Here is a 23395-nt window from a genome sequence, read left to right as displayed (position 1 = left end):
AGCAGAAAGAAAACACACACACACACGCACCATAGTTTGTATACAGCAGGGGAGGCTGGTGGAGGTGGAAATCAGAGGACGGGCTCATTGTAATTGCATGGAATGGATTGAGAAATGGAATCAGCCGTGTGTTCGGTACCGTTTCTCACTGCTCTCCGATGAGCCCGTCCTCCGATTTCTACCTCCACTGCTCAGTAAGGTAGCAGGGTTCTTCAGTTCTGTCAGGCATTTGTTCCTGACCTTTAAAGGGAGACTATAGAGGGATGGGGGCGTTTGGTGCAGAGGCAACAAAGGACACCTCTGTACCCCTGTCCGACACTGTGTGAATGCCAATGGATCAGGCTGTGAGGTGAATGTATCAAATGGCAAGACTGGAGTTCATGTGCCTGAAATTTCCACTTCATGTTGATGTCCCAGAATAATTCTGGGACTCTGTCTGCCTTTACAGTACGTTTTGCGATTGCGTTGCTTACAATGGAAGTCGCTGGTTTTCAATGACAACTTGGTTAACTCATTAAGTGCCAGGGGTGAACAAAGTCGCCCAAACTGTCAACATTCTAGAGCGCCACGGGTGACTTTATTCACCAAATAAATGCATAAATGATGATGCTTCATTTTGTAGCCAATCAGAGTGTTGTTGCTAGGTAAACACCACATAGAACACTTGGCATTCTAGGTGGTGAGTGTTCCAGAACTCTTTGGCAGTTGGTGAGTTAAATGTCAAACTGCAGCGATCATCAGTTATCTTTACTTTGCTTTGTTGACACAGGGCTGGAATAGTTAAAAAAAAAAAAAAAACTTCAAATTAATTAGGTTGTGTAATTTTAGTGGCATTTGGGTGTAGTGGAACTCAAACTTGGAACGCATCCACATTTGCTGTTTTGACAACAATGATGGTCCTCTCTCATATGGCAGAACAGAACCCATCATTGTATCCTTGTTTTACAACTCTAGAGCAAGGGAGGCTGGTGGAGGCAGAAATCGGAGGACAGGCTCATTGTAATGCATGGAATGGAATAAGGAATGGCATCAAGTATATGTGTTTAATACCATTCCTCATTCCATTCCATTGCAATGAGCTGCAATGATTGCATTCATTGCATTGCAATGAGCCTGTCCTCCGATTTCTACCTCCACCAGCCTCCCCTGCTCTAGAGAGGTGGTTAAGCTATGCCAGCATGTTGCTCTGTAAAACAACAAGTCCTCAGCTTGGGGTTGACATCCAAAGCTTAGGAGGCATTTGGTCTTCATTAGAGAGTAGGGAATCCTGGGGGAACAGCGAACTTCTGCAACTTCGTGACCTACATAAAGACTCTCAGGAACCACATGGGAGGGCCTTGCTCGACAACACTTTCGAGAGAAGAAGTATTTGATTTTGGTTGAGTCGAATTACCATATCCATCTCCGTATCCCTCTCGCCCCATCCTATTTTTAACTGTCAGGAAACAGACAATGATGAGATGAAAGATGTTTCTGGCTCACCAGGGGGCAGCGCGCTGGGGAAATGAGATTTTGTGGGCCGATGTATGTGTGTTCCATTTCTGTATATTTTTGCATCAAGAACGATGTTTTTCTATACGATTATTTCGTTTTTCTTTCATCTGGTAGTGCAGATTTAGTTTCAAACTAGTTACAAGTTTGTTGCATGTACAGTAACTACACCAAAGCATTTAAATTCCATTCCAACTACCAGGCATTCAACATTCACCCAGTAATCCCTCTAGAAGACCTTCATGACATTACATCCTGTGGAGGTAGAAATCGGAGGACGGGCTTATTGTAATGCATTCCATGCATTTGATACCATTCCTCATTCCATGCCATGCGTTACAATAAGCCCATCCTCCAATTTATTCCTCTACCAGCCTCCCCTGATCACACGACATCCCCCAGCTGCTCTGCTGGATCCGTAGAGCACCATACTCGTTAAGCTCTACCGAAAATCAGCCTTGATCCCGGGGTTCAGCTAGCCTGTTAGTGTCCCTATAAGCTTCTGCATATCTTAGTGTTGATCTTGGCAAACGGTAGAGGCCAGGTGCTCCTGCAATGAAGTAGGACCTCAAATAAACCCAGCAGAGGGAAAAACGTGGCTTCTCACCGGTGTGCTAAGCTTTGTGTTTAGTTAAGAGTCTGGGCTCTTTTAAGGGGTTTGTAATGAGGGCCCTCGGAGACTGTGGCGGAGAGTGCTTGGCAGCAAACCACTTAATGTTTGACGCAGGGAAGAGAAGACGGACTGATTAGAGATGAGTCATGCATTTATTGCCACAAGAGGGGTTGGGAAAACGTTTGAATGTGAAATACTTTTGATGTCGCGTTTGAAGTTAGCTCGGGGGGGGGGGAACGGTTGATTGTAATGTGCAAAGTCCTCACCACCTCCTCCCCCCCCCCCCTTTCTCTCTCTCTTTCTCAAGGTGTCAGAAGGCAACCGGACTTGGACAAGTCCAATAACAGCATCCACTACACCCTCCTGATCGCCTGCGTCCTGGTGGCCTTCGCCCTTGGAGGCATCCTCTCCGGCTTCCTGGTGTCATGTTACTGCAGTCACAGAGCCCAGCAGGCCCGCCGACTTGGCAAGGACCCAGAAGCGACCATACCCCACGCCCTCTCACTCCGCAGCCTGGCCAAGCTCAACGGCCTGTTGGACGGGCCACCCAAGGAGGAGAAGGGGGACGTCTCCACCCCAAAGATGTACAGCTCCTTCATCCCCAACGGGAACGACCACCACACGCCAGGCAGGCACGGGCTGTTGATGGGAGACCCGGATCTCAGCCTCTCCCAGGGGGAGGACCTCTCTGGTCTGCCCACCCCGGACTCCACCCCGGAGCTGCCCATCAAGAACATGAAGGCCTTCCGGAACCAGTGGGAGAGGAACCAGAACTGCAACAACGCCAAAGAGTCGAAGCCCGCCTCTGGCTTCGGGGTCCTGGGGTCGCGACCTGGCTCAGGGGTCATCCAGCAGGTGTTCCCCTTCTCCCACAGCCCCGTGGCCCCCTTCTCCCAAACCCTGGGGCCCTCCCTGCACCTGCCCGAGGAGCGCAAGAGCCCCAGCGACGCACATGCGGCGGGGGCCTCTGCGTCCCAGCTGCAGCACTCCTGCTGCCCGCAACAACAGGTGGTGGACGTGGCGGCTCTGGATGAGCTCCTCAAGCACATCCACGAGGTCAGCGCCTCGGGCAGCCGCAGCATCACCGTGCTGACCTCCTCCTCCCTGTTGCCGGGCTCCAGCAGCCACAGCCACGGCGGCTACTCCAGCAGGGGGCAGCCATCCCAGATCCCTGAGACAGAGTCAGCCCTGTACTACAGCTCCTCCACCCTGCCACGGGACAGCCTGACGCGTCGCCTGGACGTCCCCCCGGACGCCACCGCCTCCTCCGCGACCCCGCTGCAGCAGCAGTCCATCCCCGAGAGCTCGGCCGTGACCGTGACGCGCCACCACTCCCAGAGGCACTCCCTGATCAAGATGGGCAACGGCGGGGCCATCCCACGCCAGCACAGCTTCTGCCACCGGGGAGGGCCGAGCGGGGCGGCAGGGCTGGGGCCACAGCTGCTGACCCAGATCAACTCCGGCGGCGGCGGCGGGGGCGGTGGTTGCGAGGTGCACCGTCCGCTCATCCCCAGCTCCTGCCTGACGCGGCAGCACAGCTACAGCGAGCCGCCCCACCTCCACCGGGCCAACATCGTGCGCCGCACGGCCTCCCTCAAGCCCCAGGTGCCTCCCAAGCCTCTGTTCCTCCCCTCCACCTCTCCCGTGGGCGAGCAAGACAAGTACCACTATTGAGAGTTTTAAACCTCCAGAAACATTTACAATGTATTCTTGCTCCCTTCCCAGAGTTGAGTGAACTTCTCTGTGGCGGGGGGACAGAGTGGATCTTGAAAGGCCGAGTTTTGGGGACTAGCGTACTTTCTGGCACGGCCTTCGCCAGTCTAGTTGGACCCTGCCCCCCTCTTCACCTGATGAAGGTCCTTATACCATATTGGTATTGCTATGCTACTTCTATCACTGAGCAGTGATGCTCACAGGACATAGGTGGTCCATAGAGCTCCAGACAGTGTTCCATGTCCCTCACTTAGTCCCAGAACGTGTTGTAAAGGAGACCATTGAAGCTGTGGACAATATCTACTCTAGCTTTGAATGAGGCCTCATCCTAAAAGGTTGTATCCCAGCACGAACAAAAATGTAATGTAAGTATACTGTATATGTATGTGTGTGTATATTCAAGTGTGTGTATAGATATGCACCTGACCTGGCCAAAATACGTATTTCAAACATTTAGAAAATGTGTGGTGTGCTTCATTTAACTTGCCTTGCATGCAGAGTTTGCACTTTTTGGACTAATCCATTGATTCCATTGTGCCTCACAAGCTAAATCAAGCACACCTGAACTATTTCAAATATTTGAAGTAGGTGTTTTGCCCAGGTCTGATATGCACTGCACATGTGACGGATACACAGATACTACGGACCAGCTGTTGACCCATACAGCCCTCCAATTCATTATGACAGGGGGGACGATGGAGGTCTCACACAACATTCAGTAGGCATCCCTCAACTCAAGGGATTTTGCAATAACTGACCATCGTGCAGAAGATGGTAAGTCGTGGTCTAAGAAGAGACATCAACTGTAATCCTTGGGGTTTGGGTGCAAGTATGAAACCATGTTATGCAGCATACAGTACAGAATGGGAGGAGGGGGGGGGCCTAAGGGCTTGATTAACTATGAGGACCCTTGATGGTCCCCTGAAGCTACTGTAAGACATAGATTTTGAATCCTTACTTTTGGGAGACTGGTGCTCTGGCACTCCAGAAGAATATAAGAGGGTTGCACTGCAACTTTTTTCTTTCTTTTTTCGCTTTGGTGAGAATTGACCACAACTTGAGGGGCAATTTTTAGGATGTTCCTTAAAAATTGGAGTCTCAAAGCCGAGTCCTGAGAAATACTTACTGGCCCACAGCGCCCTCTTGTGGACACGTGAATAACTGTGTAATGAAAACCAATTATTATGTTTACCATACTGTTATACACTTTGTGGATATTGGTGTAAATAAAGGCAACTGAGGAATAACACTAGCCAAACTTTAATTTCTATCTGTAAATGTGTGCCTTATTTAATATAACGTGATGTGGAACATGGGCAAATAGTCTCTGTTTTGTCTGCATTCTTCTCAGCCTGTTCCATTATAAATTGATTCAGCTACACGCTCGCACACATCAGCTACAAATCTAGGCTACATCATAGCTTGAAGTTGTCATTCCTTGTCCTTTGGTTTTGTCCATTACTTCCTCTTCAACCTTCAAAGTACATCTGTTCATCATGAAGGCTGCTAAGTGTTCGGTTTACTCATCTGAAAGACGCGCTCAAGGAGGTGGATGGTGGCCGATGGCCCAGAGACGCCATGCTGTAGCAGAGAGTGAAAGTGACGTTTTTTTGTTTCAGATTTAACCGGTGGGTCGTGTGTGTGTGTACACACACCTCTGCATAAAAAACAGAAATACAAACGTCAAACAATTGAAAGCTAGCATTAACTCATGATGACAATTAAACCATCATAATGACGCAACCATGGACTGCTTTTATAAAGAAAAAAAACAAAGACATCATTGTTAATGCTTGAGGTTTTTTCGTTTTTTTTTTTCATGTCACATGACTATAGATCCAGGTTATATGGGTTATATTTAAGTACATTTTGTCAATATTGAGTACAAGTGAACATTCTTATTTAATGTATGCTCTGCGTTGATTGAATTGCCTTTCTGAATTATACCAATTGAGTTATGCTCATACATTTGAAAGGTATCCTTTCTGCTTGGATATCCTTGTGCATCATACATTACCGCTCAGTCATTTGACCAATGAGGTTTGTTGTTTGTATATGTAGCAAACCCTGCCACTTATGTCTCCATGGTGATCTAATTTATCTTTATTCCCTAATGGATTATGCCCTAGATACTCTGCTGTCTGAGACGCATACATTCAACACATCTGTATGTCTCCACTCCCTATTGAATAAAAATGCTCTTCAAATATGTCGTGTCTGTGTTGATTACGTTCCCTACAGCTGAGCACCACCTGTCTGAATATGGCACCTATGAATAAATCACATTCAGGGCTCTGCTCTCGCAAAACGGACAAGTCAAAATGCATATTGGCAATTTGTGTCGGCAGTAACAGGTGACATTACCACGGCCCTGGACCGATGTCTCACCTGCGCTCAGGTGGGTGGAGTAACGGTAATAGAGGCGTGGTCATGACAATGAGTGGGTCAGGTGAGGTCAGGGCAGGGCAGGTGCAAACAGGGGCTCTGAAAGATTCTGCCCTTGAAAACAGCACTAATATTTCAGACACACCCCCCTGCACCACAGGACGCCATTAAGATATAGTCGTAGGGATGGCCAACTTAAAGTCTCATCAAACTGGAGTTAAACCTACAAGAAACTGTCAGCTGTAACTGTTACACAACACTTACACTCACCGGCCACTTTATTAGGTACACCTGTTCAACTGCTCGGTAACGCAAATATCTAATCAGCCTATCACATGGCAGCAACTCAATGCATTTAGGCATGTAGACCTGGTCAAGACGACCTGCTGAAGTTCAAACCGAGCACCAGAATGGGGAAGAAAGGTGATTTAAGTGACTCTGAACGTGGCATGGTTGTTGGTGCCAGACGGGCTGGTCTGAGTATTTCAGAAACTGCTGATCTACTGGGATTTTCACGCACAACCATCTCTAGGGTTTACAGAGAATGGTCCGAAAAAGAGAAAATATCCAGTGAGCGGCAGTTCTCTGGGAGAAAATGCCTTGTTGATGCCAGAGGTCAGAGGAGAATGGCCAGACTAGTTTGAGATGATAGAAAGGCAACAGTAACTCAAATAACCACTCGTTACAACCAAGGTATGCAGAAGACCATCTCTGAACGCACAACAAGTCGAACCTTGAAGCAGATGGGCTACAAAAGGGGGTCCAACCCAGTACTAGCAAGGTGTACCTAATAAAGTGGCCAGTGAGTGGATATTAGCTGTTTAAAACATTAAATGGGGCTTGAAACAGCATGAGGGTCGGATCATGTGATCAGCCAATGACCAACATGCATCCAGACGGCCTGTAGCCAACCATCACTCTCACACTTCATCCCTCTGTGATGTAGTGATGCTTCTAGATGTATCTGTATTCTACGTCTTCTGTATTCAGGTTATTTACCTGTTTGCTTTGTATTACAGTTTTTTTTCTCTTGCTTACAGCATTTGTATGAAACTGAAGCCCACAGCAATAACGTAGATGAGCACAACAGCGACATTTTCAGCAAAACAGTCATTTCTCATTGCTTTCCCACAAAATGCAAACGTTAAGCACCTTTTTGCAAATCAGTTGAAACAACTCTATAAACTGTAAGACACAAATCAACTGAGCAAGTGTTCACAAACAAAACTGAATGTTCTCCTTACACCATACAGCTATTTCTGCCATTAGAGTGAATCTCTACTCCATACAAATAAACTCATCATCCAACAGTTCAACTAACAATCAGTCTGTTACCACAAATGAAACAGGTCATCAGTAACGTAATATGTGGCCTGGCACTGACCCTGGCCCTAACCCTGACCCTAACCCTGACCCTGACCCTAACCCTGGACCCTGACAGACAGGAGAGAACAGATTAATGTTTTTGTTGGCACTGTTTGTGTTCTACAGTAATGGCATTTTAGGGGTTGGAACTACCCGCTTGATTCTGAATATTTTAGATTAATCTGATTTATATTTATAGTAAGCTATCATCTTCTCTGACAGGCACAGTACTACCATAAACTATACAGTACGAGTGACTTTCTTAAGTTGTCCAACCTGCAATGCATATTGGTGATTAGACAGTGCCCTCTATTGGGACAGTGAAGCATTGTTTCTTCTTTTGACTCAATACTCCAAAAGTTTGGATTTCAAATCAAACAATTACTATGAGGTTAAAGATATAGATTCTAGGCTTTTATTTAAGGGTATGTGTGTACATGTTGGTTTCACCATTTATAAATGAAAACACATTGTACACATAGTCTCCCTAGTTCATGGTTTTAGGCAAAATGTACCTAAAAACAAACAACAGCTGAAGATGTCTGCAGTCCAGGCCTGGCAGAGCATCACCAGAGAAGACCCCCAGCGTCTGGTGGGTCAATGGGTCGCAGACTTCAGGCAGTTATTACATTCAAAGGATATGTGACCAAATACTAAACATGGAGTGCATAACATGAATCTGTCCCAATACTTTTGGTGCATCATATCTAAATATAAATGGTGAAACCAACCTACAGAAATACCCTAAATTATACAACGGTTTGATCAGAACAAACATGGTGATTTGGTTAAAGTGGCCCAACCAACTCCAACTGCTCTGATTTCAGCTACAAACTGCACCTCAGTAACAATAAACTGTCAAAAGCGTCACCATGCCAACAGAAAACTGACTCATCTTCTACCTCCATTTATCCAGAACCAACCATGCCTGTCTGGGCCTGGGAAGAATTCATGTCTTCACTGAATATTCACCATGAAAGTAACGTTACACAACAACTACTGCTAGACTTCTGCATATTAACAACCCAAAACAAACAAGACCAGACATCACATTACCTCCTAAACATCTCTTCACCCCCACTACAAGTTTCTCTCCTGTTAATATTTTTTATTAAAAATAAAAATGTTCCTTCTTCTAGCATAGTGACTGCCTACGGCCCCTGGTCTGAACATTGATTACTTTATCTTCTGATGACTGATGGATAGATGATTCACTTACTTAAACAAATGTATTTGTTGTAAGTCGCTTTGGATAAAGGCGTCTGCTAAATGCCATGAATGTAAAATGTCTGTATTCATACCTGACTAACGTGTTCTAGCTTCATACCTGACTAACGTGTTCTAGCTTCATATCTGACTAACGTGTTCTAGCTTCATATCTGACTAACGTGTTCTAGCTCCATACCTGACTAACGTGTTCTAGCTCCATACCTGACTAACGTGTTCTAGCTTCATACCTGACTAACGTGTTCTAGCTTCATACCTGACCAACGTGTGCTAGCTTCATACCTGACCAACGTGTGCTAGCTTCATACCTGACTAACGTGTGCTAGCTTCATACCTGACTAACGTGTTCTAGCTCCATACCTGACCAACGTGTGCTAGCTGGGTAGCAGCCGCACTTTGTAAAACCCGTCCTGCTTCTCTCCTCACATCGACCATGAAGAGGACAGCGAGCTGTCAATGGGCATGACTCCTACCTGAGAGGGTTAGGGTCAGGGTCTCCTGGGGTTAGGGTCTCCTGAGGTTAGGGTCTCCTGGGGTTAGGGTCCCCTGGGGTTAGGGTCTCCTGGGGTTAGGGTCCCCTGGGGTTAAGGTTAGGGTCTCCTGAGGTTAGGATCCCCTGGGGTTAAGGTTAGGGTCTCCTGGGGTTAGGGTCCCCTGGGGTTAGGGTCTCCTGGGGTTAGGGTCTCCTGGGGTTAGGGTCCCCTGGGGTTAAGGTTAGGGTCTCCTGAGGTTAGGGTCCCCTGGGGTTAGGGTTAGGGTCTCCTGGGGTTAGGGTCTCCTGGGGTTAGGGTTAGGGTCTCCTGGGGTTAAGGTTAGGGGGGTCCTGGGGTTAGGGTTAGGGTCTCCTGGGGTTAGGGTCCCCTGGGGTTAATGTTAGGGTCTCCTGAGGTTAGGGTCCCCTGGGGTTAGGGTCCCCTGGGGTTAATGTTAGGGTCTCCTAAGGTTAGGGTCCCCTGGGGTTAGGGTCTCCTGGGGTTAGGGTTAGGGTCTCCTGGGGTTAAGGTTAGGGGGGTCCTGGGGTTAGGGTCTCCTGGGGTTAGGGTTAGGGTCTCCTGCTGAAGCACAAGTCTATCTGTTTTAATCAACAGGTGCCAAGTTTCCGACTGCTGACATGGGCCTGACCTCCCTGGAGTGGAAACGCTCCTGCTTCCAGTAATTGAACTGACCCGCTACGCGAACGAATGATTAATTATAACATCACATTTTCCACTTCCTACATGGTTCTTTTCGAAGCTGCTTGTTTACTTGTTGTAACCGGAGTGGGCATTTTGAATGTCTCTCATGTAGTTTATATGTAGCTAGCGTACCAAAGTTTCAAACAAAAAAACTAATTAAAACATGTCTACTTTAAAGGGATGTTCCATTCGAATTACATTGAATACTGCGCCAGACAACTATCCAAAGCAGTACACCATCCCAGACAGTTTTTAAGTGCATTGATCATATCCCTTACATCAGTGTTTTTCAACCTTTTTTGAGCCACGGCACATTTTTTACATTGAAAGAATCTTGCGGCACACCACCAACCAAAAATGTTACAAAATGACACTCTGTAGCCTGATACAATAATATCCGTAGACTCATCAAGTTGCAACGCAAATTTCCTACTGATGCGTATCTTTCCCAAAACATGACTTTCGATGTCTGTAGACATGTCATCAATACGCCTGGCAGTTGTGTATCTGAGAGCGGGACTTTAGCTATGTCTTTAACCGCGTCAGGGCCGAGCATCTCGTTGACAATGGCTTTGCAGGCAGGTAGTATTAATGTCTCTGCCACAGAGTGGGACTTTTTTAATTTAGCTACGAGTTCAGCAACTAGGTAACTAGCTTTGAGGGCTTTCTCATTTACCTTTGTGGTTTTTCTCATAAAAGTTGCCTGTTTCTCTGTGTTTTCACGCAGGCGAACAAAATAGTCCATCGGCTTGTTTTGAAGCGACGGGTGTTTCGTTTGGAGATGTTTCAGCTGCTCGGCACCATGGCGCTGTTGGAAGATAGCTTTCGCTGTATTGCCTCAAGCTCACCGTCTTTGCTTTCTTTTTACCACCACTCATACTAGGGCCTGGTACTTCACCTGGGTCAGAATCTTGTCCAGGGCCCAGTTCGGAGTTTACATTTTTCCTTTTTAAAAACTTCTCCATCACTGTCAACCACGACCTGTCGCATGCGTCACTAATTCTCTTGTCTCTAAGAAGGAACGAGGCAATTAGCTACCTGCTGCCACCCGGACCAATATTACATTACTCTGCCAGTCACTATATTACAGCACAGACACTCGACAATGGCATATTATTTGCAGATAATTATTAATAAATGTTAATTAAAAAAAAGTGAAATTGGATAATTTCTCACGGCACACCCAACGATCTCTCACGGCACACTAGTGTGCCGCGGCACAGCGGTTGGGAAACGCTGCCTTACATACCCGGACCCAGTTTTCCTTTCATGAAAATTAAGCAGTGATTATGACTTCCCAAGGAGACCACTTCTAACAAACAAAATTCTAACACTTATATCAATAGTTATGCAATGTTGCATTTTTTATATGAAAGTCTAAGCAAAGCATTAAAATGTGATTACAGTCCTTAATGCCATATGTTGCGTATACGCAACATTTACATTTCAAGTGACTATGTCTTCGCCAAAAATGAATATTTTTCTTAGACAATTTACTCTGGCATCTCTGGACATCTTATCAACATTCTACATCCACTGAATTTCAGAAACTCACCCTTTTGGCCACGTGCGAGACTCTTTCAGACGAGCAGAACGTGTTCAGACTTGTGGTTTCCGCCATTTTTCAGAGAAATTTTACAACAATCGGCCACCAGATGGAGCTACGCGTGTTTATTATGACCTGTTCTTCAAGACAGTACTTTGCTTTTGGGAATTGATCGCGTAGATATTTTACCAGGTGTTTAAAGACATGTTTGCCTATCTGCAACATCGGCGCTAAAGGGTTACTTTTAGATTATCTCAATTTCTGTCAGAATCGCCACATTTAACAACACACTTTTGACAGCATAATAATGAAGTTCTAGTCAAAACTGTTCAAACACACTTTATGAACTGTGACTCTTTCTTCATTTCCCATGACGAGGCATACTAACAGGCATGTAAAAACAACAATATTTTTTCAGTACATGAATTTAAATACATTGTTACAAAATAAAAAATCTCCTATGGTGCTTCAAAACATTTCATAAAGAGATATTTGGCTGAGTGATGTGATCAAAATTAAGTGTGGCACTGTGGATTAAAAAAAAAATGCATAAATTATGATGCTTCATTTGGTAGCCAATCAAGGTGTTGTTGCTAGGTAAACACCACATAGAACACTTGAAACTCTAGGTGGTGAGTGTTCCAGAATTCTTTGGCAGTTGAGTTAACTCAGGTGAGTTAATGGGCTTTGGTACTATACTTAAAGCCATGTAGGGGGATCCTAAAGCGAGATATCCGTGTGCATGACTATGTAAATCTGGCAGGGTCAATCAGAAATGTGTGCGATGATTCGAGTTACGAGCGTACATCTCCAGTTAGGATTTCACCCAGAGTTCATTCTTAGCCAAGTAAAGATGGCCGCCTACTGCAAGGCTTGATGCAGTAGTGTATAGTGGTAGTGTTTGTTGAGATATGTTTGTGATTGTGCCTTTCAAAACTTTGTTGGTAGTGACAAAAAGAAAAATAGGGTGGTTAGACTCAATGGCTTCGCCCTTGTTCACAACAACTAATTCAACACATTTCAAAGCTTAATACATACATCCTCCTAGAAATATCAACAAGACATTTTTTTCCTGTAAAGAAATATCTTAGCTAATATTAATATTCAACTCCTTATGCAATTTCATCAATCAAAACAAAAAATTGCCAGAGGTAGCAGTTGACAGTTTGTTCATTTTCTTTTCTGAATTTTCCAGTTTTGTGAAACGTTAAGACTAAGACCATGCCTAGTGTTCAGAGTCTAGCACCCCAGGCAGCATGATCAGAGAGGCCTACTGTAATGTAGTCACGCCTCCACAAGGGCACAAAAATCTCAAATCTCCCACTTTACCCAAATTACTAAATCACATATTTGGTTCCTTACCCAGAAATGAGTCGATGGATAAGGACAAACTTTAATCAACACTTTGGTTCTGTTTATCTGGGCTCTGCAACCAACAGCTAACTGTTAGCATGTTTAACCAAAACCCAATGCAAGTCAATGGACCCGAAGTTAGCCAAATCATCTCAAATTCTCAGAGAAAACTCAATTACTTGACTGAAATGACTTTGAGATGATTTGAGAATGACATTTCAAACATGCCAACTTTCCATTCACTATTTTTGGTTTTGCTTAAAAATGTTAACAACTAGCTTTTAGTTCCAGAGCCCAGATAAACAGAACCAAAGCGGGACTGAAGTCTGTCCTTTCAGGGTAAGGAACCAAATATGTGATTTTGTCATTTACTATTCCTTTAAGGTAAAATGGCATTATTCACAAGATGATCACATACATTAATTGTAGTTCAACTCCCATTCATTTCCAACTTCAATTAATCCAAGGTGACTTCATCCTTTACATTCAGAGAAGGAACCAGAGATGGTGTTAGTGGATGTAGCTGACCCTGGACTCAGAGAGATGGTGTTAGTGGATGTAGCTGACCCTGGACTCAGAGAGATGGTGTTAGTGGATGTAGCTGACCCTGGACTCAGAGAGATGGTGTTAGTGGATGTAGCTGACCCTGGACTCAGAGAGATGGGGTATCTGTGTTTAGGGGTCCATGGTAGAGAGATGGGGTATCTGTGTTTAGGGGTCCATGGTAGAGAGATGGGGTATCTGTGTTTAGGGGTCCATGGTAGTGGCTTCCACTTCCTTAGTCTCGGTCTCCTCTTTGTCTTTTAGGAAGAGTAGAGGGAACATTCCTAGGATACATCCGATAGCGATTCCTATGGCTTTTCCCTGCAGAAAATAATAATAATATATTACATTTAGAAAAGTGCTTTTAATTATACAACACTAATCTCAAAGTGCATCAAATAAAAGATCAAATAAAAAATGAAAACATTTAGATATATTCTGTATATATATATGTAAATAATGAAGCATCATCATTTATGCATTTTTGGTGAATAAATTCACCCTTGCCACTCTAGAATGTTGACTACAATTTGGGCGACTTTATCCACCCTTGGCACTGAATGAGTTAAATAAATAATTAGCATCAGAGCAAGAGTGTGCGTCTCTCTTCCTATCTTTCTAAGGTTACCGTAGCGATGGGTTTGAAGGCCATAAAGGAGACGTGAATGTGTGTCATGGGACGTCACTCACCATGTGGGAGCTGACTCTGGTCTGCCACATGTCCATTTGCTTGGGTGTCAGGTCAGGAACCTGCATCCCCAACCGGAGGGCCAGGGCCTCCACGTACCCTGCAAGACTGCCCACACAGCAACAATTAATCAGACAGACAGACAGACAGACAGGCAGGCAGACAGACAGACAGACATGTTATTGATATTACAACACTGTACTAATACTGGGATTAGATCTCCCGTTCTACCACATCCCAAAGGTGTTCTACCACATCCCAAAGGTGTTCTATTGGATCCCAAAGGTGTTCTATTGGATCCCAAAGGTGTTCTATTGGATCCCAAAGGTGTTCTATTGGATCCCAAAGGTGTTCTATTGGATCCCAAAGGTGTTCTACCACATCCCAAAGGTATTCTACCACATCCCAAAGGTGTTCTACCACATCCCAAAGGTGTTCTATTGGATCCCAAAGGTGTTCTACCACATCCCAAAGGTGTTCTACCACATCCCAAAGGTGTTCTACCACATCCCAAAGGTGTTCTATTGGATCCCAAAGGTGTTCTATTGGATCCCAAAAGTGTTCTACCACTTCCCAAAGGTGTTCTATTGGATCCCAAAGGTGTTCTATTGGATCCCAAAGGGGTTCTATTGGATCCCAAAGGTGTTCTATTGGATCCCAAAGGTGTTCTATTGGATTCAGATCCAGTGACTGGGAAGGCCACTGAAGAACACTGAACTCATTGTCAAGTTCATGAAACCAGTTTGAGTCGACTTTTGCTTTGTGACATGGTGCATTATCATGCTGGAAGTAGCTATTAGAAGATGGGTCGATTGTGGCCATGAAGGGATGCACATGGTCAGCAACAATACTCAAATAGGCTGTGGCATTCAAGCCATGATTGATTGGTATATAACAGGCCCAAAGTGTGCCAAGAAAACATTCTCCACACCATTCCACCACCTCCACCATGAGAAGGTGTACAGGTGTTCCTAATAAAGTGCTCAGTGAGTGTACATAAGTTTAAAACGTTGGAGTATTGAACGGTTGATATGTATATTTACAGGGTTTAAGTTAAAGTGTAATTACACACAACATATATTACCATGTTAACTAGATATATTACTATACTATATCTATATATTATTAGTAGGATTGCTTCAGCAAGACAGCTATGACTTGGTTTTGGTACCTATTCAACTTTTTATACTATTCAGCTTTTTGTAACTCAAAAACTGCTATCTTTTAACATGGTGGCATGTTGGTTGAGGCAGTCTGAGATGGTGGGTAATACAGCATCTTCTTGCAATTACAAAATTACTTAAATACATAAGTCAATGTTTAAGTCAGAACCGCATTACAGTACAGTCAATAATGTCTACTTCCGTTTTTTCAAATAGGGTCACATTTGTGAAAGTTAACCCTAACCCTAACCCTAACCCTAGGTATTAAACAATAGATGTCCTCAGACATAACAACATTAAATGTCCTCAGACATAGCAGGGAGTTATTGGTCTTCGTACCCGAGTCCGGCCAGGTCCGACACCAGGTTGCCAAGGGCAGCAGCTGTAACAGGAGAAGATGGAGAGGGGTGAGCAACAACGTCTCTGTGGGTAGAAGGGATCTAAGGCTTAGCTGCACTCATTCATGGGAGATGTTTAACGTGGCGTTGGAGCGTGTCTACCCGAGCAGACCTGACTAGCTTAGCTTAGCCATGACAAGGATTCGCTCTCAAATGAAAACAACAGTATCTCTTTAGTATCCATAGCAACTACAACCATCCGCCCTAGTGAAGAGAGGCGTGGCTAGACAGATATTGCTCTTGTTGTTTTATTGTGGTGCAGGATATTGCCCCATACGGTTCCGTTCCGTTTTCTAAGTAATATCCCCTGAGGGAAGAAGAGCTGTATTTATTTATTCTATTTAGGCTCCACCTGGGCTCCTCCTCCTCAGACCTCATATATCTATCTGTCTGTCTGTCTGTCTGTCTGTCTATCTATCTATCTATCTGTATATCTATCTATCTATCTGTATATCTATCTCGTCAATTCACTTACTTTAGATACGTGTACTTATTGTAAGTCGCTTTGGATAAAAGCATCTGCTAACTTACTTAAATGTGAAATCTATATCTGTAAGTTCTAGAACAAAATCTATATCTGTAAGTTCTAGAACGACAGTCTTACCCGCCATGGTTGATATCCCAAAGGTGACCCCTATAGACAACTCAATCTGGGTTCCCTGAAAAGCAAAAACATGGCATTGATAACAGTTTACTGTGCTGTTCTTTCAAGCTTCTGAAATACCACCTTTAATACTCACATATGTGTGTTACATGAGCAAAGTGGCACACAGAGGACATTTCACCACCAAGAAATACCAGTGAAAAAGGCCTTTCACTTACTGCTGCAATCATGATGGCGTTGTCCAGGAAGCCAAACCCAACGAAGGGGATCCCATTGTATAGAAGCACTGCAACACAAATAATAAAAGAAAGTATTAAAAAGAAATAGACTGTCACCAAGCTGCATGTATCAACTGCATCAAGTTAGCTAAACAAACTCAATGGGGCTCAACAAAGCTGTGTACTTCAGTGATGCTGGGAAAACAACTGTACGACTCAGAACGTTTACACCGAACCACACGCCACTCTGAGACTCGACAGAGCCGTCATCCTGACACTTCATGGTTGTGTACACACGGAGCGAGGGAGGCTGTCACTTCGCAAGATTGAAATTCTCAATTAGTTGTTTGGTCTGCACCGCGTGACTGCTCCCGTTGAGCAGGAACACCCCCCCCTCCTCATGACCCACACGGCTGAGTGTCTGTCCACACTGCCTGCTGGAGGGAGCAGGATGGGCTGAGTGTCTGTCCACACTGCCTGCTGGAGGGAGCAGGATGGGCTGAGTGTCTGTCCACACTGCCTGCTGGAGGGAGCAGGATGGGCTGAGTGGCTGTCCACACTGCCTGCTGGAGGGAGCAGGATGGGCTGAGTGGCTGTCCACACTGCCTGCTGGAGGGAGCAGGATGGGCTGAGTGGCTGTCCACACTGCCTGCTGGAGGGAGCAGGATGGGCTGAGTGGCTGTCCACACTGCCTGCTGGAGGGAGCAGGATGGGCTGAGTGGCTGTCCACACTGCCTGCTGGAGGGAGCAGGATGGGCTGAGTGGCTGTCCACACTGCTGGAGGGAGCAGGATGGGCTGACAGGAGGATATTCAGGAAAATCCACTTTTTCTTTTCTGACTGCAGGGCAAAAGCCTAGCGGTAGATAAACATTCCGAATGGTGGAAAGTCAAGCTCAGTGACAGACCGGAACATTCCATACTATTATACCAGTGGAGGCTGGTGGGGGTAGAAAGCGGAGGATGGGCTGGAATGTTCCGTTCCATGCATTACAATGAGCCCGTCCTCCGATTTCAAAATTCCCTCTTTTCAGAATACTGTCATGTGACAGAAGCACAATTCCCAGGATCCCACCGTGTAAATCTGGGTACATTGTTTTTATACCTGTAGATGTTTTCTGTCGTTAAATGTACAGAACAATGAATAATAATAAAAAGAACAAGCATGCCACTGTGAGATTATCTGTCTGCCTGCCGCAGAACAAGTTTTATCTCTTACCGTATCTTATCTGAGCTGCAGTGAGAGTAGAAGCCTCCGGCATCTCTGGAACAGAAGAACATCAAACAAATCAAAATTCAGAACTGTAAGATTATGCACACTAGGGTGCAATTCCGAGATGGAACTCATACGCCCTTTCACTTCCCAACTCGCACAACGCCGGTTTGGAGAGGCAACTATACAGCACAACAAACACTGCAATGGAACATGTCATCAGTTGAAAAGGTCACGCTGAATAGCCTGGCAGGCCACTTATGGACTGGGGCTTTAATGTATGGGGTTTGGAGGGTCCTGGACTCTGGGTGGTAAAGTGATACCCACTCCCGTTAGCCCCATGAGTTCTTTGTGACTTTGGTATTTTGTTTTTTGGATACCTGACACCACCACAACGTTCTGCCATGGACAGAACCCTCCAGAAGTGTTGGAAAGAGGAAGCATTTTCTCTTGTTTTTACCTCTTTTCTAATCCAACAGTTTGGATTTGAAATCAAACAGTTACCATGGGGTCAAAGTAGAGATTCTCAGCTTCAATTCAATGTTTTTGTTATTTTTTCAGATTGGGTTCACCATTTAGAAAATGGACAAAAAAACATTTTTTAAACATACTCCACCTATTTCATTGAATTAAAGCTGAGAATCTCTACTTTAACATCATAGTAATTGTTTGATTTACAATCCAATCTGTTGGAGTACAGAGCTAAAAGAAGACATAGATATATATATATATATATATAGTATGGAATACTTGCGGACTATTACTGCTACTGCTAGATTTATCTACCCACTCCACTACTGTTGTTGTGTTTCTGCTGCTTCTTCTGTCATTGTTTCATTATTACTTATTGCTCCACTGTTGAGGAGCTAGCTTCCCCAAAGCATTTCATCACACCGTTGACAGCTGGATTCTGTGTTTATGACAAATACGTTTTCATTTGATTTGAGGGGACTGTATGCTATTGGCTAGCAGCAACCATGACACCGCCTACGAGCGACCGCCTACGAGCGTGATCGGGGATTTCTATTGGACACGCAGCTTCTGGACCTCTCAGTGCATTCTGGGACAGAACACTGGCACCCCCCTGGATGACTCTGGGGAGGCAGAGACTTTGGCCTTCACTGTGTGTGCAGCCCCTCAACACGATCACACCTCCACCATCCCAACACACCTCATCACACCTCTACAATGAAGGCCTCTAATGGAAAGGCCAAGGATGTTTCAGACAGAGAAGCGCTATTTCGGGAAGAGGAACCGAAGACTCCAGAGACCTCTTCCCCTCCGGGACATTTCCAGCTTGTAAACAGACTTCAAACAGACGGAACCGAGTTGGGTTATTAGCCGGCCTAGCATGCTGGCGCAGACCGTGCTGAAGCGTGAGCTGAGCTGAGGAGAGAGTCGGCACGCCTGGTGCCACTTCATTATGCCGTCTGGCACAGTCGTGTTACTGTTGTTTACAGAATGGGATTGGTTTCATAACAGGACTGGAAGCCTCGTCGGCTTCCCTGAGATACTGCAGTGCCATAAAGTACCATCTGATTACAGCATCATTATTACAGATTGACGGGGTACAAATCTGCCACATTTGGGATATTCAGAAGCCTGAAAAAGGTTAAAGACAGAAGACAACTGACTCTACATTCACTTCACAGAGAGAGAGAGAGAGAGAGAGAGAGAGAGAGAGAGAGAGAGAGAGAGAGGAGGGAGAGAGAGAGAGAGAAGAGAGTGAGAGAGAGAGAAGAGAGTGAGAGAGAGGAGGGGGGAGAGAGAGAGGGGGGGGGAGAGAGAGAGGGGGGGGGAGAGAGAGAGTGAGAGAGAGGGGAGGAGGAGTGTAAAGGTGGTTTTCAAGGGGAACTATTATGCACAAGGTGCCCCATCTAGTCTATGATCATCTACTGAGGGTTGAAGTACATACTTCTCCTCCCCTTTAACTCCCCTGCCCATACTTCTCCTCCCCTTTAACTCCCCTGCCCATACTTCTCCTCCCCTTTAACTCCCCTGCCTGGGTGTGTCTTCAACACCAGCTGTCAATGATAACCTCACACAGCCTACCACAGGGATACTCTCAGCCTACCACAGGGATACTCACTTACTTTAAGCGGGGGTGGGGGGGGGGGGCACTGTTCGCCCGAGCAGTCAGTGGGAGGTCCACAACATTTGTGTATAATCATTTACTACAAATTCACGACAATAAAATGACACTCACACAACTAAAAGAAAAGCTTCCTTCTGACTAAGGTTGTCATTGTTCCTTTTTTTAATAAAAGCAGTGTTGTCAAGCAACTTTTTTAATAAAAAAAGGAACAATGGCACGGGACGGCACGGGAACACTATGTTCCTTCCAGTACAGACGTGCAATGCTCATTAAATGCATTTTTAAACATTAACATAATAACAGACATATGAGCATCCAGGCAATATCCTGCTGAATAAACCACAGCCCTTCTCAGTCCATTAGATCTGCAGTTCCTTCCTCTCAACCACTGAATGAAGAGAATGAAGAGAAAGTGAAAGAATCTAAGAATAACAGGCAGTCTGGCCATAGCCTGTTATAAACCTCTCCCCGCCAAAATACCAACATGTGGGGTGGGGTGTGGTGGGGTGTGGTGGGGTGGGGTGGGGTGGAGTGAGGTGGGGTGTGGTGGGGTGGAGTGGAGTGAGGTGGAGTGAGGTGGGGTGTGGTGGGGTGTGGTGGGGTGGAGTGAGGTGGGGTGTGGTGGGGTGTGGTGAGGTGGGGTGTGGTGGGGTGTTCAGTGGAGTGTGGAGGGAGGTGGGGTGTTAGTATTTAAAGATTTCTGACAGCACTGGTGGGTTGTAGGAAAATACAGTCATCCTGCAGGAATGCCAAGCATTATGAATGGGTGAGAGAGGGGCAGTTTACAGACAAAGAGAAGGGGATGAATCATAGGAGGCCTCCTCCCTACCTCTCCTGTTAACACCAACAAAGTCTCACACCAACTCTCCTGTTAACACCAAACACACACACACACACACTAATGCATGTGTCCCCTAAAGTGTGTCTCAAATCTTGTGGCATTGGTATGAGATGAGAAATGAGTTTTTGAACACCTGAGTTGTAATCTCACCTTGTGCAACACCGACAGACTCCAAGCTCTTCAGTAAGGCCGTCCTCTCGTCAGGGTTCAGGCTGCTGATGAACTTGCTGAGTGTTTGTGGAGAGTTGAGAGGTTCCCTCGGTTCTCTGCGCCGGTGTGTCCCCAACCTGCGGGTCTGACCGGGGGACACCGGCGGCGGCCGGCCGGGGGCCGCGTCCACGGCGGACCTGGACAGGACCACGGGTCGGAGGCTCCGCTGGAGACAGAGCCTGATCATTGTGGCAGATGTGTTGGTGGCAAAATACTAAATGCAAAACTAAAAGAAGTCTTTTCTTCTCCTCCAGGTTGTTTCTCAGAAACGTAAAAGTAGCTGCAGCGACCGAAGGCACGGAGTAACTGACAGTCCGCTGAAATCCTGGTTTACAGACACTGATCGTGGCTAAAAGACATCCAACATGTTCTGAACTTCCCAAGTAAATAAACAGCAGAGAAAGAAACAAACCCAGCCGATGAAGTAACAACTAGGAAAGTTAGCTCGGAGGACGACACTCGGCTAATGCACTCCGCTGACCGACAAATGACAATAACATATTTTCCTTTCGGATTCAAAGAGGCAATTTCCCACCAAATGTCCATTCAAATGTTGGTGAAGTGTTGAGGTCTGTATCAGTCCAACCTGTTGGGTTCAGGTTGAGTCCCAGAGCCGCTTAGCTGCTTTTTCCACCAGTCATTTACTTCCACTTCAGACGCGTTTCTCCGGTCGCATCTCCGTGCCTCGGTCCTTAAACCTGACCTACAGCAGCATTGTTTCTCTGATCGTTTGCCCCAGTAGAGTTAGTTCGGTGACTGATCCTCCCTCGTCCTGGTTCTCGTCCTGGTTCTCGTCCTGGTTCTCGTCCTGGTTCTCGTCCTGGTTCTCGTCCTGGTTCTCGTCCTGGTTCTCGTCCTGGTTCTTGCAGCTGTTGTTGGAAGTTTGACGAGCCGAAGTCTGTAAACATTTCCCAAAATGCAACACAACGCGGTCGTCCTGGTCTGGAGACGCCAGGGGGCGCAGTCCGCTCACCGCTCACCCGACGGCCAACCTGGGCTAGGGACACTAGGGGGCGCAGTCCGCTCACCGCTCACCCGACGGTCAACCTGGGCTAGGGACACTAGGGGGCGCAGTCCGCAGTCCGCAGTCCGCTCCTCCGACGGTGGCCGTTCATCTCCGGTGGTTGGGTGGAAGTCACGGTGATTCACCGCCAGCTGAGGGCTGGAGCAGCGACTCATTACCAGTGGGGCTCAGGTCAGTCATTCAGGGACTTGTTTGTTCCTACATCCCACCAGTGCCTCCGAAATGCTGAAACACTAAACGTGCAGTACATCCCACCTCACTGTACACCTCACCTCACTGTACACCTCACCTCACTGTACACCTCACCTCACTGTACACCTCACTGTACACCTCACCTCACTGTACACCTCACTGTACACCTCACCTCACTGTACACCTCACTGTACACCTCACTGTACACCTCACCTCACTGTACACCTCACTGTACACCTCACCTCACTGTACACCTCACTGTACACCTCACCTCACTGACCACCTCACTGTACACCTCACCTCACTGTACACCTCACTGTACACCTCACTGTACACCTCACTGTACACCTCACCTCACTGTACACCTCACTGACCACCTCACTGTACACCTCACCTCACTGTACACCTCACCTCACTGTACACCCCACCTCACTGTACACCCTACCTCACTGACCACCTCACTGTACACCTCACCTCACTGTACACCTCACTGTACACCTCACCTCACTGTACACCTCACCTCACTGTACACCTCACTGTACACCTCACTGACCACCTCACTGTACACCTCACCTCACTGACCACCTCACTGTACACCTCACCTCACTGACCACCTCACTGTACACCTCACTGTACACCTCACTGTACATCCCACCTCACTGTACACTGTACACCTCACTGTACATCCCACCTCACTGACCACCTCACTGTACACCTCACCTCACTGACCACCTCACTGTACACCTCACCTCACTGTACACCTCACTGTACATGTTGATGGGAAACTGTTCTATTAGAGGTTCTAACTGTTTTTACTTTTAGATGGCGTCATGCACCTGAAAGACATCAAGCGTGTTCGAGGACATGGGTTTTGACCAGTTGCTGACCAGTGCTGACAGAGATCGGAGGACTCAGAGGTTCACTCAGAGGTTCACTCAGCGTCCATTTACGTCTGCGGTCTGTGGAAGAAGAAGCTTTTTTTCAATGCTGGAAAACAATGTTTTACTTGTGTTTGCACATTGTCCTGATTGGTTTGAGCTTAACTTGTGTAATGTGTAACTCTCTCAAGTTCAGATCCCCCCACACACGCTGTCCAATTCCTGTTTGCAACAACTTGACATCTGTTTCATAGCTGCACCCATGAACTACAAGTTAATATTTGGACATTGGAATTGTTGCCCATAAAGAACCGTCCCCATGCATTTAATATGAAAATAAAGTATTGAGTATTGTTTTATTGTATATAGTATGTGTGGCATTTCATAATGGCATGTCAGTCCTGAGGATAAGAGGAATCTACTCGACCATGCTGTTGATCCCTGCTTTTGGCAAGTTTGTCT

At 46.0% G+C, this 23395-nt stretch overlaps 2 protein-coding genes across 4 annotated transcripts in view; one reads left to right on the top strand and one right to left on the bottom strand.

Moving 5' to 3' along the window:
- LOC310812273 (semaphorin-6D-like) overlaps window positions 1–6017 on the top strand; it is an 88215-nt gene extending 82198 nt beyond the window's left edge. For all 3 annotated transcript variants that reach the window (XM_083680748.1, XM_083680747.1, XM_083680746.1), the window contains one exon: window positions 2412–6017. In XM_083680748.1, the coding sequence (XP_083536874.1) occupies window positions 2412–3778 (1367 nt within the window). In that variant the 3' untranslated portion in view covers window positions 3779–6017. The remainder of the gene's footprint in view (window positions 1–2411) is intronic.
- A 5666-nt stretch (window positions 6018–11683) lies between these two features.
- On the bottom strand, window positions 11684–21708 carry tmem65 (transmembrane protein 65). Its single transcript, XM_083680224.1, has 7 exons — window positions 20780–21708; window positions 17700–17744; window positions 16483–16550; window positions 16265–16319; window positions 15602–15644; window positions 14102–14207; window positions 11684–13732 (listed from the first exon to the last, which is right to left on the bottom strand). The coding sequence occupies exons 1-7, from the start codon at window positions 21024–21026 to the stop codon at window positions 13616–13618; spliced, it is 681 nt and encodes a 226-aa protein (XP_083536350.1). The 5' UTR covers window positions 21027–21708; the 3' UTR covers window positions 11684–13615.
- Between the last annotated feature and the right edge of the window lie 1687 nt (window positions 21709–23395).

The sequence above is a fragment of the Argentina silus genome (assembly GCF_951799395.1).
Source record: "Argentina silus genome assembly, chromosome: 11".
In the NCBI taxonomy this organism is placed as follows: domain Eukaryota; kingdom Metazoa; phylum Chordata; class Actinopteri; order Argentiniformes; family Argentinidae; genus Argentina; species Argentina silus.
Note: the sequence above shows the minus strand (reverse complement) of the source record. Positions and strands in the feature narration are given on the sequence as shown.